At 48.9% G+C, this 17111-nt stretch overlaps 1 protein-coding gene across 1 annotated transcript in view; it reads right to left on the bottom strand.

The window, feature by feature from the left end:
* Positions 1-17111, bottom strand: part of USP38 (ubiquitin specific peptidase 38) — a 216248-nt gene that overhangs the window by 147284 nt on the left and 51853 nt on the right. Inside the window, exon 6 of the mRNA XM_085641602.1 lies at positions 6731-6889. Within this exon, the coding sequence (XP_085497728.1) occupies positions 6731-6889 (159 nt within the window). The remainder of the gene's footprint in view (positions 1-6730; positions 6890-17111) is intronic.

Below are 17111 nucleotides of genomic sequence, written 5' to 3'. Positions count from 1 at the left end.
ATAGATGGTGTCAAAATCCATACAATATTGAATATGCTACTTACCAGTATGCATCTGTTCTTGGCATGTAGGGCTGCTGACATTCATATCTGTGCATAGATCGCCGCCTAGTGTTGGGTCCGGATGTTTGCACGTTGTTGTCCTGGAAGAGTCTTCGAAGTATCACGAGATAGGTGACTCCTCCCCTGGACCACAGTGCGCATGGGCATCCTCTCCATCCTTAGATTGTTTTTCGCCATTGTGGCAGTGATGGAGTAGATACAGTAAGTGATGACCAGGCTATACAGTAATTCTGAGAGCTGCAGCTCCTACAGGCGCCGGGGAGGAGGGTGGGCGATATGAATGTCAGCAGCCCTACATGCCAAGAACAGATGCATACTGGTAAGTAGCATATTCAGTTCGAGGCATGTGGGCTGCTGAATTCATATCTGTGCATAGAATACATAGCAGTACCTCTTATTAGCGGCGGCTACCCGTGCCAGCTGCAGCAGTCTGAAAAAGAGTTTTGAGAACAGCCTGTCCTACAGCTGCCTGCTGTTTTGAGTGTACATCTACACAGTAGTGTTTGGTAAATGTATGTACAGTGGACCATGTGGCTGCTCTACATATTTCCTGTAAAGGAATGTTTCCCAGAAAAGCCATGGATGCCCCTAACTTTCGTGTTGAGTGGGCTCGTGGGGGAATCGTTAATGTGCGTTTAGCTTTCTGATAGCAAATTTGAATACATTTAACGATCCATCTGGCTATACCTGCTTTGGAAATGGCGTTGCCCTTGTGTTGTGGAGAAAAGGCAATGAAAAGTGGTTTTGTCTTCCTAAAGACCTTAGTTCTGTCTATATAGTACATGAGGGCTCTCTTTACATCTAGTGTATGGAGCATTCTCTCTGCGACATTCTGTGGATTTTGAAAGAAAACAGGCAGTTCAATAGTTTGATTCATGTGGAACTGCGAGATCACCGTGGGCATGAATTTGGGGTTGGTACGTAGTACAACCCTGTTTGCGTGAACCTGTATGAATGGCTCTTGAATGGTTAGTGCCTGGAGTTCACTAACTCTCCTTAACGAAGTGATTGCCACTAGGAAAGCTACTTTCCAGGTGAGGAATTGAATCTCACATGAATGGAGAGGTTCGAAGGGTGGGCCCATCAGTCTGGTGAGGACCAAATTGAGGTTCCACACCGGTGCTGGTGGGTGTCTTGGGGGAATTACTCGTTTGAGTCCCTTCAAGAAGGCTTTGATGGCAGGCACTCTGAATAAAGAGAGGTGCTGCCTGTTTTGGAGATAGGCTGCTATTGCGGTTAAATGGACACGTATGGAGGTGTATGCCAGATTGCATCGGTATAGGTGTAAGAGGTAACAGATAAGTTTTGAATGGATGCGTCCAGCGGGTTAATGTCATTGTTGTTACAATAAATGACAAACCTCTTCCATTTAGCCGCATAGCAAGCTCTGGTAGTGGGTCTCCTGGCCTCCTTGATGATATCCATACAGTCAGGTGGCAGGTTTAGGTAGCCAAACTCTAAGACTTCAGGAGCCAGATTGCCAGGTTCAGCTGCTGCGGATCTGGGTGCTGAATCTCGCCATGGTTCTGCGTCAAAAGCGCGGGTTTGATCCGCAGCCTTTGATGCGGCACCACGGAAAGTTCTAGAAATGTGGTGTACCATGGTTGGCGCGCCCATGTGGGAGCAACTAGGATGAGTGTCAGTGAGTGTTGTCGCAGTTTGCGTGCCACTAGCGGTATTAATGGCGCTGGGGGAAAAGCGTACGCAAATCTGCCGGACCAGTTCATCCATATCGCATTGCCTTGTGACTGTGGATGTGGGAACCTGGCGGCAAAGCTTTGGCATTTTGCGTTTTCGTTTGTGGCGAATAGGTCTATCTCTGGATGACCCCACTGTTGGAAGTACGGTTGGAGAACTGACGGATGTAGCTCCCACTCGTGCATCTGGTGGCTGTGTCTGCTGAGCAGATCCGCCATCTGGTTGTCTTTGCCGGGGAGGTGTTCCGCCATGAGGAATATGTTCCTCTGAATGGCCCACTTCCACATGCTCGGAGCCAGATGAGACAACTGTGGAGAGTGTGTTCCTCCCTGCTTCTGTATGTAGTACATGGCAGTCATGTTGTCCGTCCGGATCAACACGACTTTGTTGCACACGTGTACTTTGAATGCCTTCATGGCTAGGAAGATTGCCATCAGTTCCAGAAGGTTGATGTGCATCTTCTTTTGTTGCGTTGTCCATAGTCCCTGCACTGTGTAAGTGAGTACATGAGCTCCCCAACCCTGGAGAGAGGCGTCCGCCGTCAGTATTATTTGTGGAACAGGCTCTTGGAACGGTCGGCCCTTGCAAAGTTTTGTGGATTCCACCAATGCAGAGAGTTGTATGCCCGACCGCTCACCAACACTAGGTCTTTTAATTGTCCGTGAGCCTGATTCCATTGACGTGCTAAGCACTCCTGAAGCGGGCGCATATGTAGTCTCGCGTGCGGGACTATGAAAATGCAGGAGGCCATCATGCCTATCAACTGCATGAACACTCGCGCAGGAAGGGAGTGTTGAGGTTTGAACTTTGAGATCAGCAGTTGCATGCTGTCGATCCTCACTAAATTTGGCTGAGCTGTGGCTGCCAAAGTGTTTATGGTGGCGCCCAGGTACTGTTGTACGTGTGCGGGTTGGAGATGTGATTTTGGGTAATTTAGTGAGAATCCCAGACTGTGGAGAAGGTGAATGGGGAGGGACATGTGGCTGGCGCATTGCTGGGCTGACTTTGCCTGAACAAGCCAGTCGTCCAGGTAAGGGAAGAGGTGAATGTGTTGTCTTCGCAGATGTGCCGCCACTGTTGCTAGGCACTTGGTAAAGACCCTGGGTGCTGTTACTCCGAAGGGGAGAACTTTGAACTGGTAGTGATGCCCCTGAATAATGAACCTGAGATATTTCCTGTGTGAAGGGTGTATGGGTATGTGGAAATACGTATCTTTTAGGTCCAGTGTTGCTAGGACGTCTCCCTGACTGAGCAGCGGGAGAACCTGCTGTAGGGTGAGCATATGGAAATGCTCTGAGAGAATGTAGTGGTTGAGGGGTCTCAGGTCTAGTATAGGTCTGAGTGACCCGTCCTTTTTTGGGATTAAGAAGTACAGAGAGTACACCCCTGCCGGTTGACGGGCACGACCTCTATTGCACCTTTTTGCAGCATACTTAGCACTTCCTGCTGCAATAATGCTAAGTGCTCTACGGACATAGGACGGTGCTTTGGCGGTATGTTGGGTGGAGTGGAGGTTAATTCGAGACAGTAACCGTGCTGGATAATGTCCCTGACCCACCTGTCTGTGGTGATGGTTTTCCACGTGGACAGGAACCGCTGGAGTCTCCCCCCGACAGGTGTTATGTGGTCGGGGGAAGGGAGAGGGCGTCACTGTTTGTTTTTGGGTGAGGACCTGGTGTTGCCGTAACCACGTCCTCTGCCCTTGGTGCTGGAGCCACGATATCCACCTCTGTTGGTTTTATCGTAGGTACTCTGTGTGCCCCCTTTAGTGTGTTGCTGCTGTGACCCCTGGCCTCTAGCTGCTCCTCTATTCCCGGGGCGACGAAAGGAGCCACTACGAAACTGCTGCGTCTGCAGAGCCCCCATTGATTTCGCAGTGTCAGTGTCCTTTTTAATTTTCTCGAGGGTAGTGTCAACTTCAGGGCCGAATAAGTAGTCGGGGTTGACTGGCTGATTTAAGATGTTGTTTTGAATCTCCGGCTTGAAGCCTGAGATTCTCAACCATGCGTGTCGTCTCAACATGACGCTGGTGTTGATTGCCCTTGTCGCTGTGTCGGCAGCATCCAGGGCGCACTTGATGGATGCATTGGTAAGGAGTTGTCCCTCTCTGATGAGGAGCTCCGCTGCCTCTTTGTATTCCTCTGGCAAATGTTGGAGTAGTGATTCTAGCGTGTCGTAGTAGGAACGATCATAACGGGCCAGGAGTGCCTGTGTGTTGGCAATGCGCCAGATGTTTGCTGCTTGCACTGCAATCCTTTTACCCGATGTCTCCAGCACTTTGGACTCCTTGTCTGGGGGAGGAGCATCACCTGTTGTCTGCGAATGGGCTCGTTTGCCAGCGTTAGCAACTACCATGGAGTCCAGAGGTAACTGACCCCTAAAGTACATAGGGTCTCCGGGTGCAGGCTTGTATTTTTTTTCAATCCTGGGGTTTAGCACCCGTGCCCTGGTCGTTTCCTTAAAAATGTCCTTTGCAGGTTTGAGAACTCCTTTCAACATGGGCAGAGTCTTGACAGTTCTTTCGGAAGAGGCGAAAGTGTCCACTAAGAAGTCTTCTTCGACAGTGTCAGAATGGAGTTCTACTCCATGATTGGCAGCAGCCCGTTCTATGAGGGCATTGAAGGCAGCAGTGTCCTCTGTGGGAGATGTCTTGGTGCTGTAAAGCTGCGTGTCATGGGTATCTGGCGCGGTACCCTGGTCTGTAGGGTCATCCCATGCCTGATCTGGGTCTTGCAGATGCTCATCAGGATCGACATCCCCAGGGTAGGTGGTATCATCTACCATATAGTCCTCCACTGCGTCTGTCTCTGAAGACGTAGGAGAAAAGGACTGGGGATCCTGATAGGAGGGTTGTAAGCGTTCATGAAGAACTGGTTCCGACCCCGCTGGCAATTTGTGCTTGAGAGGTATTCTGTATGAGTCCAATCCCCTCTCTGGCGTGATTTTCCGCTTGCGGAGCATCAGTTTACCAGTGTTGGCGTCGATGAATTGTGGCTGTGAAGGCTCAGAATCTGTGTGTCCAGTAGACGGGGACTGTGTCTGGCGGACACGTGTTCGGATCTCGAACATCTTCGGCGCCGTGAACGGTGGCAAGCCAAAAGTGACGTTGGTCGGAAGCCGAGGGCGCTTTCGGAGCCTTGTGCGTGTCGGGGCCCGACGTGGATCGGAGGGCTGCCCGCTCCCTGATGCGTTGCAACGACGCCGCGACTTGTTGCACGGAGAACGCGGAAGGCTCTTTGGAACCGGTCGGCACCGTGGTTGTAGGCGTCGACTGCTTTGGAGCCATGGGGTCATCGATCCGAAGAGAGGTATCGACGGTCGTTGGAGTCGACGACTTGGCGTGTGCCGCTGTCTTTGACGTCGACGGAGATGGGGCGGCCATTTTGACTTTGGGGGTCGGGGCCGACGGCTTTGGTGCCAGAGGCCGAGGCGCTTTGGGGGGGACCGAGGGCCTTTTTCTTCGGGTCGGTACCGATATCCGCTGCAGTGAGTTCGGCGCCATAATCCCTTTTACTGCGCTCGGGACCGACGGCATTTGCTGGCGTCGAAGGAGTGGAGGGCTTCGAGGCCTTCGAGCCGATTACAGCCAGTTTCACTTTTGGTTTCGGTGGAACTGGTGCGACGATTGGTTTCGGTTTCGCTGAAGTGAATCCAGTCGTTTCCGTTAATAATGGCTCGTGCGGTATGTTTGAGGCCGGGCCTCGAAGGCGGGGCCGAAGAACTTTGAGACTGATCTTGGGTAAGGCCCGGAGGCGATCCCTCGACCTGAGCCTTATAATGACGCACTTTGACGGCCTCCGTATCGACGGGTGGGCCTGGCTCCTCGCTAGAGCTATCTTCTTCAGCCCCAAAGGCCTCATCGTAGTCTCCTACCTCGTCGATGACTTCTTCCCTTTGAAAAAGCACCTCATCGTCGTCTTCCGATTGGGAATCGTGTTCGGAAGCGGGGCTGGAGTTTACTTCTTCCACGTTCTCGGCGTCCTCGTCTTCGGTGCTGAAGATGTTGGCCGGGGCAGGCGCCGATTGCTGCGCTTCTAATCTCGCGCCCGTCGATTTCGGAGAGTCTTCTTCGATAGGAATCGAGCACAGGCCATACATTTCGACTCATCGTGATGCGGTGAGAGACATTTGTTGCATACCGGGTGGACGTCGATGTGTGGGTATTTTGCGTGGCATAAAGGACACCATTTGAATGGAGTCCTCGATTCCATCGTCGATGTAAGTTCGATGTTCGGACCAAACGGATCCGAAAGGCTGGAAGAAGGTTCTAAAGTAGTAAAGAAATTAGTCGATACCGAACGGGAACAGTACCGACGAAAACAAAAGGCCTTTTGGCCTTAACTGAATTTTCCTAACTTGAGCTAAGATAAGCACATCCGAACCCAATGGCGGAAAAAAACAATCTAAGGATGGAGAGGATGCCCATGCGCACTGTGGTCCAGGGGAGGAGTCACCTATCTCGTGATACTTCGAAGACTCTTCCAGGACAACAACGTGCAAACATCCGGACCCAACACTAGGCGGCGATCTATGCACAGATATGAATTCAGCAGCCCACATGCCTCGAACACATTAATCTAACAGACCAACACCTAGACTCAACTTTCAAATTGTCAGGATAGTTCAACAGTTGTTGGGGCCATAGAATGACTACATGCAGAGACTTAGACATATGAAATACGTTAAATTTGTTTTAACTATAGTCACTTCTTCCAGAATCAGAGCTCACTAAATAGGTTATGACTAGAATAGAAGACTTTAGTGGAATTTCCTTGATAACTCCATCATAACAATCTTCCACTTAGCAAAAAACAGGTAAAGTAATAATATCAACATTTCAGGCACACGACATTTATAAAGATTACACAGACATTTGATCCCAATGATATTAAGCCTCTGTAATTTAAGTAGGATGCATTAATAAACCGTGTTGCAGACAGAAAAACTGCAAGTTAATTAGGTCACCTTACCTTAATAACTTCCAGTATTGGTTCATAGAGGTCAGGGAATCCAGAATAATGATATATCATACAGTGCATCAACTCTGTAAACTGCAATAAGAAGGTCATGCTGGAAGGCAGCCCATCGCACTTCAAAGACTGGACTAGATGAACTACATGTGGGACCACCTAAGAATGACAAAAATGGTTGAGGATCAAAAGACATTCCTTTTTCAAAGAAATTACAAAACAGCACTTTCTTGCATTAAAGAAACGGGAAACAGTGCTTAATGGGGACTTCCAAAGGGAAACAGTCACCTCCGTAGACATTATCTTGTCAATGAAAATTGTCAACTATTAAGAGTGACAGGGAAAGTATCTGTTTGGAGAAATTCACTCAACGACTAGAAATAAAATCATGATGGAAATAGTTATTCTTTCAACATGTTTAGAAGAGAACAAACAGGGTGGCAACAAAATATTCTACCCCAACACTCCAACGCCACAATTTGTAATACCTCTAAATGGTTAATGCAATGGGGTCCGGTTTAGTTTATCATTATTATACCTTTCATGGAGCGCCAATGCAAAAGACCATTCTAGGATTAATAACTTGATGGATCTGAATGATGTTAACAGAAACTTAAGTATAACATGCATTCAGTAGAGTAAGAAGGTACATAGTTAATGGTCAAGAAGAACAAGTTACTTACCTTCGGTAACGCTTTTTCTGGTGGATACAGTATCTGCCTGGGGATTCCTCACCTTGTGAATATCCCCTGCGCCAGCATTCCACGGAACTTTTTTCCCCAGCTCTCTACGCCGACGTGGACGTCGTAATGCATCGGCTCCGCTCGCCACTCCGTATGACGTCACCGGAGCCATAAGAGAGCCACGTCTGCGTGATGACGTCAGTTCCACCCATTTTTTCCGTGCCTCCGAGGCGCACAGGTGGACCAACGACAGATTCAAGTATACATAGTATACAATATACAGCCAAATATACATAGTACATACCATAAAGCATAACAACATCTCAAGCAAGACATCTTTTTAGGTATACAAAGCTGGACAACGAGGAGGCGGGTGGGTCAGTGAGGAATCCACAGGCAGATACTGTATCCACCAGAAAAAGCGTTACCAAAGGTAAGTAACTTGTTCTTCTGATGGATACATCTGCCAGTGGATTCCTCACCTTGTGAATAGATTCCCACGCAGTCCCACTCCCGGAGGAGGGTGTCCACCTTCCTATACCAAAAAATCCTGCAAAACAGAGCGCGCCAAATGGCCCTCCCTCCTCATCTCAGAGTCTAAGCAATAATGCTTTGCGAACGTATGGAGGGAGACCCAAGTCGCAGCTTTACAAATGTCTGCCACAGGAACACCCCTGGCCAAAGCAGATGTAGACTATTTAGCTCTAGTTGAATGAGCCCTAATACCCTCAGGAGGAAACTTACCAACCAGGGCATAGCAGATCTTGATGGCAAGGATGATCCATCTCGATAAAGTGTGCTTGTGCACAGCTCTTCCTTTAGAATGACCAACATAACCCACGAAGAGCTGATTGTCCAGACGAAAGTCTTTCGTTCTATTCAAGTAAAAGCTCACAGCTCTCTTTGGGTCCAGGCGATGAAGTCTTTCCTCCTCTTTGGAGGGATGAGGAGGTGGATAAAAAACAGGGAGAGTAATAGACTGCCCCCAAATGAAACGGAGTAACTACTTCAGGCAAGAAAGCAGCCCTGGTCCTGAGAACCATCCTTTCAGCATGTAATGTTAAAAAAGGGGGTTTAGAACTAAGAGCTTGAAGCTCACTCACCCTCCTTGCCGAGGTTATGGCTACAAGAAAGACCGTCTTAAAGGACAACAGCCTCAAAGGACAACTATGAAGAGGCTCAAACGGAGACCCCATCAGAAAAGTTAAGACAAGCCCACTGTGGCATTACAAAAGGAGTAGGTGGAAACCTGTTTGTAAGGCCTTTGATAAACCTTAGTACAATAGGAGATTTAAATAATGACGGTTGATCAGGAAGACATAGAAAAGCCGATAAGGCCGATAGATAGCCCTTGACCTTGGCCACAGCACAGCCCTGCTGAGCCAAGGAAAGAGCAAACTGAAGCACATCAGAAAGGTGGGCTTTTAAAGGGTCAATGGATCTCTCTCCACACCACTTAACAAACTTAGACCACCTATATGAGTAAACGGACTTGGTGGAGTGTCGCCTGGCCGATAAAATAACATCCACCACATCAGGCGGGAGAGAGAAAGAACTCAAGTTGCCCCGTTCAATCTCCAGGCATGAAGGTGTAAGCTCTGGAGGTGGGGGTGTAGAACCTGCCCCTCCCACTGCGAGAGGAGGTCTGCCCTCAGAGGGAGACGGAGCGGAGGGCACGAGGAGAGGTGGTGAAGATCTGTATACCACACCCTTCTTGGCCAATCCGGGGCGACCAATATAACTTGGGCCCGGTCTTGGCGAATCTTCCTCAGAACCAGAGGAATCAAGGGTATGGGAGGAAACGCGTAAAGGAGTCGTGAGCCCCAACTGAACTGAAACGCGTCCCCCAACGCTCCCTGCATCGGATACTGGAGACTGCAAAATGACGGGCAGTGCGCGTTCTCGCGGGTGGCGAAAAGGTCCACCCGAGGAGTCCCCCACGTCCGAAAGACATGACGAACCACCTCTGGATGGAGCCTCCACTCGTGGTCGGCGGAGAACTGCAGACTGAGACCGTCCGCACGTACGTTCAGCACCCCAGCCAGATGATTTGCCATTAGACAAATCTGATGGTCCTGAGCCCAGGACCATAGACGCAGAGCCTCTCTGCAGAGACAATGCGACCCCACTCCTCCCTGCTTGTTGACATACCACATCGCTGTAGTGTTGTCCGTCAGGACTTGAACAGACTGACCGCGAAGGGAAGGGAGGAAGGCCTTGAGTGCCAAACGAATCGCCCGCAATTCCAGAAGGTTGATGTGAAGCAACCTTTCCTCTGGAGACCAAAGACCCTTGATCTCAAGATCCCCCAGATGAGCACTCCACCCTAGGGAGGAGGCATCCGTTATCACTGTGGCCACCGACGGAGGCAGACGGAAGGGCTTCCCTTGAGACAGATTGCCCTCCACGCTCCACCAAGATAGATCCGCTGCAGCTTCTCTGGAGATCCTGATCGACTCCCTGAGATCCCCGTTGTGCTGATACCACTGCCTGCGGAGGCACCACTGGAGCGCCCTCATGTGCCAGCGTGCATGGTTGACCAACAGAATGCAGGAAGCGAACAGACCGAGCAGACGAAGGACCTTCAGAACTGGAACAACCGCTCCATTGTGGAATAAAGGGATCAACTCCTGAATGTCGAGAATTCTTTGAGGAGGAGGAAATGCCCGACACACAGTAGTGTCCAGTACCGCCCCTATGGACAGGTTGCGTTGAGAGGGCACCAGGTGAGATTTGGGCACATTGATCAAAAAACCCAAGTCGAATAACAGCTGAGATGTTACCTGCAGATAATGTTGCACCATCTCTGGGGACTCTGCCTTCAGAAGCCAGTTGTCCAGGTAGGGGAAAACCAGAATCCACGACCTCCTGAGATGAGCAGCCACCACTGCAATCACCTTCGTGAAGACTCGAGGTGCGGTAGTAAGACCAAACGGGAGGACCGCAAACTGGTAATGTTGCGACCCAACCGTAAAACGGAGATACTTCCTGTGCGACTTCAGGATTGGGACATGGAAGTACACGTCCTGCAAGTCTAGCGACACCATCCAGTCTCCTTGCTGCAACGCTTGAAGAACCTGCGCAAGGGTCAGCATCTTGAATTTCTCCTGTTCCAGGTAAAAGTTCAAGACTCTGAGGTCCAGGATCGGACACAATCTGCCGTCCTTCTTGGGAATCAGGAAATACCGGGAGTAGCATCCCTGACCCCTTTCCTGCTCTGGAACCACCTCTATCGCACCCTTTTGAAGCAAAGCTAGAACCTCCTTCTGCAAAAAAATGCAGATGTTCTTCCGAGCAGTAACCCTGGCAAGGAGGGTAAGGGGGAGGAAACTCCCGAAAGAAAAGGGCGTACCCAGTCTCCACGAGGTTTAAAACCCAAAGGTCGGTTGTAACAGATTTCCAACCTCGCAGAAAGTGGGACACCCGACACCCCACAGGTCTCACATGATCCAGGATGGGGGATCTAGGGCTACTTCCCTGAAGCTTCATTGGGAGCAGAGGAGGCAGAAGATGAAGATGGGTTGCGGCCAGAACCTCTCCGTCCTCTTTGTCTTCCTCTATACGACCTATAGAGGGGATTCTGCTGCTGCTGTTGCTGCTGCTGCTGAGGCTGCCGGAAGGAACGAAATGAAGATCTGCCAAAGCCTCTGAACTTCCTAAGCCCAAATCCTTTAGCAGGAGTCTGCAAACCTAAAGATTTTTGCCGTCACCCTGCTCTCTTTAAATCTTTGCAAGGCGGAATCAGCCTTCTCGCCAAAAAGTTTGTCCGTCAAAAGGCAAATCTACCAAGGTGGCCTGAACATCCGTAGAAAAGCCAGAAGAACGAAGCCACGCTTGCCTCCTAGTGGCCATCGACGATCCCATTATTCTTGCCACAGAATCAGCCGTATCAAGCCCCGACTGAATTACCTGCCTTGCAGCAGCCTGAGTGTCAGTGATCACTTCCATAAAAGACGCCTTATCCCCTTCTGGCAACTTAGGGGCTAATGACTTCATAGAGTCCATCAGAGCATGAACGTAGCGCCCTAGTAAGCAGGTGGCATTAGTGGATTTAAGCGCCATGCTCCCTGAAGAAAAGGTCTTTTTAGCTGCCTGATCAGCCTTTTTAGACTCCCTGTCCACAGGAGTCTGAGGAAAGGCTCCTGAAGCATGCTTCGAGCAGGAAGCCTGCACCACCAGGCTTTCTGGAGAAGGGTGAGAAGATAGAAAACTTGGATCCCCAGGAGCCACCCTATATCTCCTTGCACCTGCCTGGAGACTGCCGGCGAAGAGAATGGCTTACGCCAGACATCCATAACTGGCTCCAAGATAGCCTCATTAAAAGGCAACAAGGGTTCACTAGTCAAAGCCGGCGAATGTAGCACCTCAGTCAGAAGGTTTGGTTTATACTCAGCAGAGGGCAACTGCAAGTACAGCAACTCTGCGGCCTTCTTTATTACTAAATAATAAGGAGCCAGTTCCTGCGGTGGAGAGGATCTAGTAGAAGAATGCTCCCACTCCGGAGTTGTATCGAGACCACTAGCCTCTTGAATCCCTTAAAAGTCATCGGAAGATGTATCCACCTCACCTTCCTCCACCTCCTCCCTATAACGCTCCTCTTCCAAGACTCTGTGAGCCTCTCTCCTTGAGCGGATCCGAGGAACCGGCGCCGGCGTCACCGTACGCGGAGTCGGTGGAACCGAATGTGGAGTCGGCAGTGTCGGAGTCGGCGGTGCCGGACGCGGAGCCAGGGGAGTCGGCAACGGCGTCGAGGAGGGCTCCGAAGAAGGCCGATCCAATCGAAGTCGAGATGGATCCCCAGACGGCGCCGGAAACTGCCACGAAGGAGCCATCGGCAAAAAGGGCATAAATGGGGCCTGAGCATAATGCTGAGGCACTCCCAAGGTGTATGCCATAGGACCCACGGGACCAGAAGGTGCGCCGGATGGGAAGGCTGGCCGTTGAAAAATCCCATACATAGCATTTAGAAAATGCGTCGAATCCACACCTGGAGTCGGGAACTGTGGATAAGGGATTGATCCCGAATCCGGCTGAGGAGTATCTGGAACTGGAGCCGAAAAGTCCTCGACAGGCGCCACGGGATCAGTCGGCTCTGGAGAAGGCCAGAAGGAGATCTCTCTGGAGACTTCCTAGGAGATGGAGAAGGAGACACATCCTTACTTCGACATCGAGGCAAAGTCGATCTCGAAGCCTTGCTCTTCGAAGACCGGCGCCGAGAGCTATGCTTCCTTTTCTTGTGGTGTTTCTTCGACTTCGAAGAATGCGAAGTCGACGACTCCGGCCTCGATCTCTCCTTCTTCCTACCTCTCTTCTCCTTCTTTGCCTTGGCCATGAAGAGCTTCACCTCTCTTTCCTTCAAGGCCTTGGGGTTCATCCTTCTGCAGCTGGAACAGTCAGAAGAAAGGCACCACAAACAATCTTCATGGGGGTCGGTCATCGACATGTGACCCCCACATTCCCTACAAGGTTTGAAACCTGACTTCCTAGTCGAAGACATGGTGAATTTACCAACTGTAACCCACTACAGGACTACAAAGTAGCAGGAGAGTGCTGGAAAACCGTTGCCCGTCGACGGCGCAGAAAAAAGGGAACTGACGTCATCATGCCGACGTGGCTCTCTTATGGCTCCGGTGACGTCATACGGAGTCGCGAACGGAGCCGATGCATAATAACGTCCACATCGGCGTAGAGAGCTGGGGAAAAAAGTTCAGTGGAATGCTGGCGCAGGGGATATTCACAAGGTGAGGAATCCACTGGCAGATGTATCCATCAGAATGAAGAAAAAGTTACTTGATTCGAATCCTAGTTTCCCATCATCTAAAATGTATTTGTAAGTATTATAAAGCATTCTCCCATCTGTGATGTCTTGAAACACGCCTGAATTTGAATTTTTTTAATTTCTACAATTCATTTTAACTGAGAAAAATAGTTTTTTGGGTATTTCCTTTTTTATATTAAATACAAATCTAGTTAGAATTTAATGTTGTCACAAATAACACATTAGGCTGAGTAAATAATCTCAAGTTCTCTTTAAAAACGGAAAAACGGAACAGGACATCGTGCAGGTGGGCAGAACTATAGGAAAATGTTGATACTGGCTGATTAAGGGTTAGAATGCGGTTCAGTGTTAAATAAGATGGTTCATTTTGATAGTATGGGGATAGCAGTGATTTAAATTACTAATATCCGCCAACGATTAGGGTTCTGCCTATGAATTCCAAGGAAGTACCCATGATAGTGAACTAGGACTCAAAGTAGGTAACTTGTCCATCATGGATCTTCTTTGATACTCAAACATTAGAATAGCATGCCTATCCTTGCCCTGAGAAGGCCAAGCACGACTAGGGAAAAGGTAACTAAAGAGAAAATCGGTTTAGCAAAAAAGTTGTGAAAAGTGGGACAATCTACCACAGTTTTAGCACTGCAGTCAGAAACTATTCAAGAATGCTTGACAAATGGTTGAAATTATCTTCAAGTCGCAGCTCTACAATTCCCACCGCAACTATATATACACGTGTGTGCATAAATCATAAACATTGGCACAAAGCAACTAAGTAATGTAAAGAGAGACCTTAACCTAGAGAAAGTGAGGACACAAGAAAAGGGATACAGGAGGATAAGGGGATACTATGCATAAAGGGCAGAGATAGAAGGAGATTACAACTCTACAAGCGGCCTGACCAGGATTAACAGCTTGACAATACCAAAACTGTGTGTGCTGGCCCTTAAGGTAAAATCGGGCTACCCACTCGATCCAGCTCCTCCAGCGGTGCTGGAGCGAGGACTGTAGGGCATCCTACCCAGTTTATGTGATTTAACTAATCAGTCGTTCAACTTAGGCCAACTTCCTTGGAAATGGAAGCACGCAAACAAGTTGCCCCTGTTGAAAAAACCCAATCTGGATGCAGTCAAACCAGAAAACATTAGGCCTATCTCTCTGCTTCAGTTCTTTTCAAAGGTGGCAGAAAAACATGAAAATCAGCAGTTGATGAACTATATTACGACCAAGGACCTGCTACATGACACCCAGTGAGGGTTCCGCTCCCGTTTAGCACGGAATCCGCACTTTTTCTCGTGTCTGAATCTCTGAGACTCATAGCGGTTGAAGGCAAAACCACAGCACTGATCATGCTGGAGCTTTGCACCGTGTCCCACGACCTTTTAGTTAAACGGCTGTTTCATACGGGGTCACAGGCCTTGCCCTAAAATGGCTGGCCAGCTTTCTTCAGAACCCCACCCATCAGGTTGTTCAACTGACATGTTTCTCAGAGGTGGTTACGCTCAAGCAGGGGGGGCCCACAGTGCTCTACGTTTTAACTTGTATGCGGCCCTATGCTGATGGGTTGAGATACATGGCGTAAAAATTGTGTCATACACTACGACACCCAACTTATTATTACCCTGTCTCAGGACAGTGAGATCCCAACGGCTGAATTTCGCTCCTGTCTGGCGAGCCTAGCAGAGTGGATAACCAGAGCAACCTAAGACTGCATGCAGAGAAAACTGAGGTATTGTGGGGAAACAGCCATCCATCTGGACCTCAACATTGTAGCCGGAGGTCTCAGTGCCAACCCCTAAAGCAAAAATAAAGAATCTGGCAACATGGTTTGACAGCAATCTCAAGTTTGACAACCAGATATCCAAGCTAGCAGGGAAGTGTTTTGGTATACTGAAAATGCTATGCAAGATCTTTGCTCTCCTACCAGAAGCGGCCAGAAAAACTGTAATCCAAGCACTGGAGTTGTATTATACAAGTACCCCGGTGGGTGCAACGGGCATTTGCACCTAATTTGCACAGCATGGGGTACTCCGGTATTACAGAAGTGTCCACAGACGCAGGTGAGGCCCCTTCTGTAACACCAATAGTGCTGACGCATATAAAGTGCCAGCGCTATCTTCAGAGGGTGTTCCCTTATTTGCTTGGGGGCGTGTCCCATGCAAATGAGAGAATACCTTTGCCTCTGCACCCGCCCCGTATTACAGACACGGGCACGGAGGCAAAGAAGCTCTCAGGAGGCGCACTGACAGTGTGCCACCTAAAAGGTGGCGCAATGTCAGTGCGCCCTGTGATGGCAGCCCTCTGGAGGGGGAAAGGGGGTGCCATGGACACTCCAGACATCCCCTTGCAGGCAGGTACAGTGACTCACTGCACCCGCCTGCAAGGGGATCTCTAGTCCACTTTCAAAGTACAGACAGGCCGCCGCCTGCCTTGTAAAAACACAGAGCGGCTTCAAAGCAACTGCTCATATTTTTTTATGAATGCGCTGCCCTGGAGGCAGTGCATTCGTCATAATAGGGCGCATTTCCCTTAATTGCACGATGCGTACCTTTTAAATGGTGCGCCCGGCGCAATTAACGGAAAATGCACTGTATGTATGATATGGCCACTGATATCTAGATTAGACTACTGCAATGTTCTCTACCTGGGTATCACCCAGGGGAGACTGAAGATGCTTCAAAGAGTACAAAACAAAACAGCCCGGCTCCTTGGGACCAGCGCTTTTAAAACTGCACTGGCTCCCAATAAAAAATAAATAAAAAAAGTTGCATTCAAAGCCCTCTGTTTCTGTCATAGAATTCTGAATAGTAAAGGCCCACATTATCTTCATACTTTGATCAAGCCATACAGCACAAATCGGGGCTTCAGATCCTCTGAAGCCAGGCTAGCGCCAGTGCCATGGGTAAAAAGTGCTCGGTAAGCAGGCTACTCTTTTAGCCTGTTCCTCAAACCGTCTTTCTAGTGGTAAGAGGTAGGTGGGTGTTTTGGTGCTCATCCCCATGTGGCCTTTACAAGCTTTGCAAGGAGTGGTCACTGTGCATAATGTTGCATGCAATAGCTACTAATGGAATCTCACCTGAAGAGGTCACTCTTGTGACTGAAAACTTTGGTTAGCAGGTTGGGATCATTGTCATTACCCATTAGACGCACTTATTAAAGAAATGGTTAGAACTTTGCTTTAGACAATTTCATGGCTAGAATTTTGCCTAATATTTTATTGTCAGTGTTGAGTAGGGACAGAGGCCTAGAAGACTAACTATCCTTGGGATATTTTCCAGATTTTAGAAGTAGAATAATAGTTGCTTAATGTAGTGACTTCAGCAGCTTGCCCCATTCCATTGTTTCCTGGTACATCTGTAATAATCACCATGCCAGCATCCCAGTGTTAACCTGGTAACACACTGCTGGCCAGCATCCACGTCTAAGCCTGGTACCACTCGGAAAGAACACTGTCTAGTTCTGGGTCACTGGAAGTGTTTAACTCCTTTATAGCCGCCTTTGTTCTGACAGTATGGGATACACATCTAAACCTAATCAATTCCTATGGCTTGTATATAGAGTTTGTTAATGCTCAAAGAAAACCCTATTTATTTATCTTGTGTATTCACTATGTAACCTGCCTCATTTGTAACTGCTGTAATACTAACTGTGGCCGTTTCACGTTTTAACAATCGGGCCAGCTTCCTGCCCAACCCGACTCCTTCCCTTTGTAAGCCTAATCTATACTGGGTGCTAAAAAAAAAAAAAGTCTCTTTTTCAGTATGTTTTCCTAAAATGTCTATTTAAGGTAGCTGCCAGGGGTGATGTGCTTGCCAATAAGCCAGCTATTATTCCCTGGTGTTTATGTGTCTGTATACAATTGTTTAGCTCAAGCCACAATGGCCACTGTAATCCCCCACTGAATCACTACCTTCAATGG

The sequence above is a fragment of the Triturus cristatus genome, chromosome 2_2, assembly GCF_964204655.1.
Source record: "Triturus cristatus chromosome 2_2, aTriCri1.1, whole genome shotgun sequence".
Taxonomy (NCBI): Eukaryota; Metazoa; Chordata; class Amphibia; order Caudata; family Salamandridae; genus Triturus; species Triturus cristatus.
Note: the sequence above shows the minus strand (reverse complement) of the source record. Positions and strands in the feature narration are given on the sequence as shown.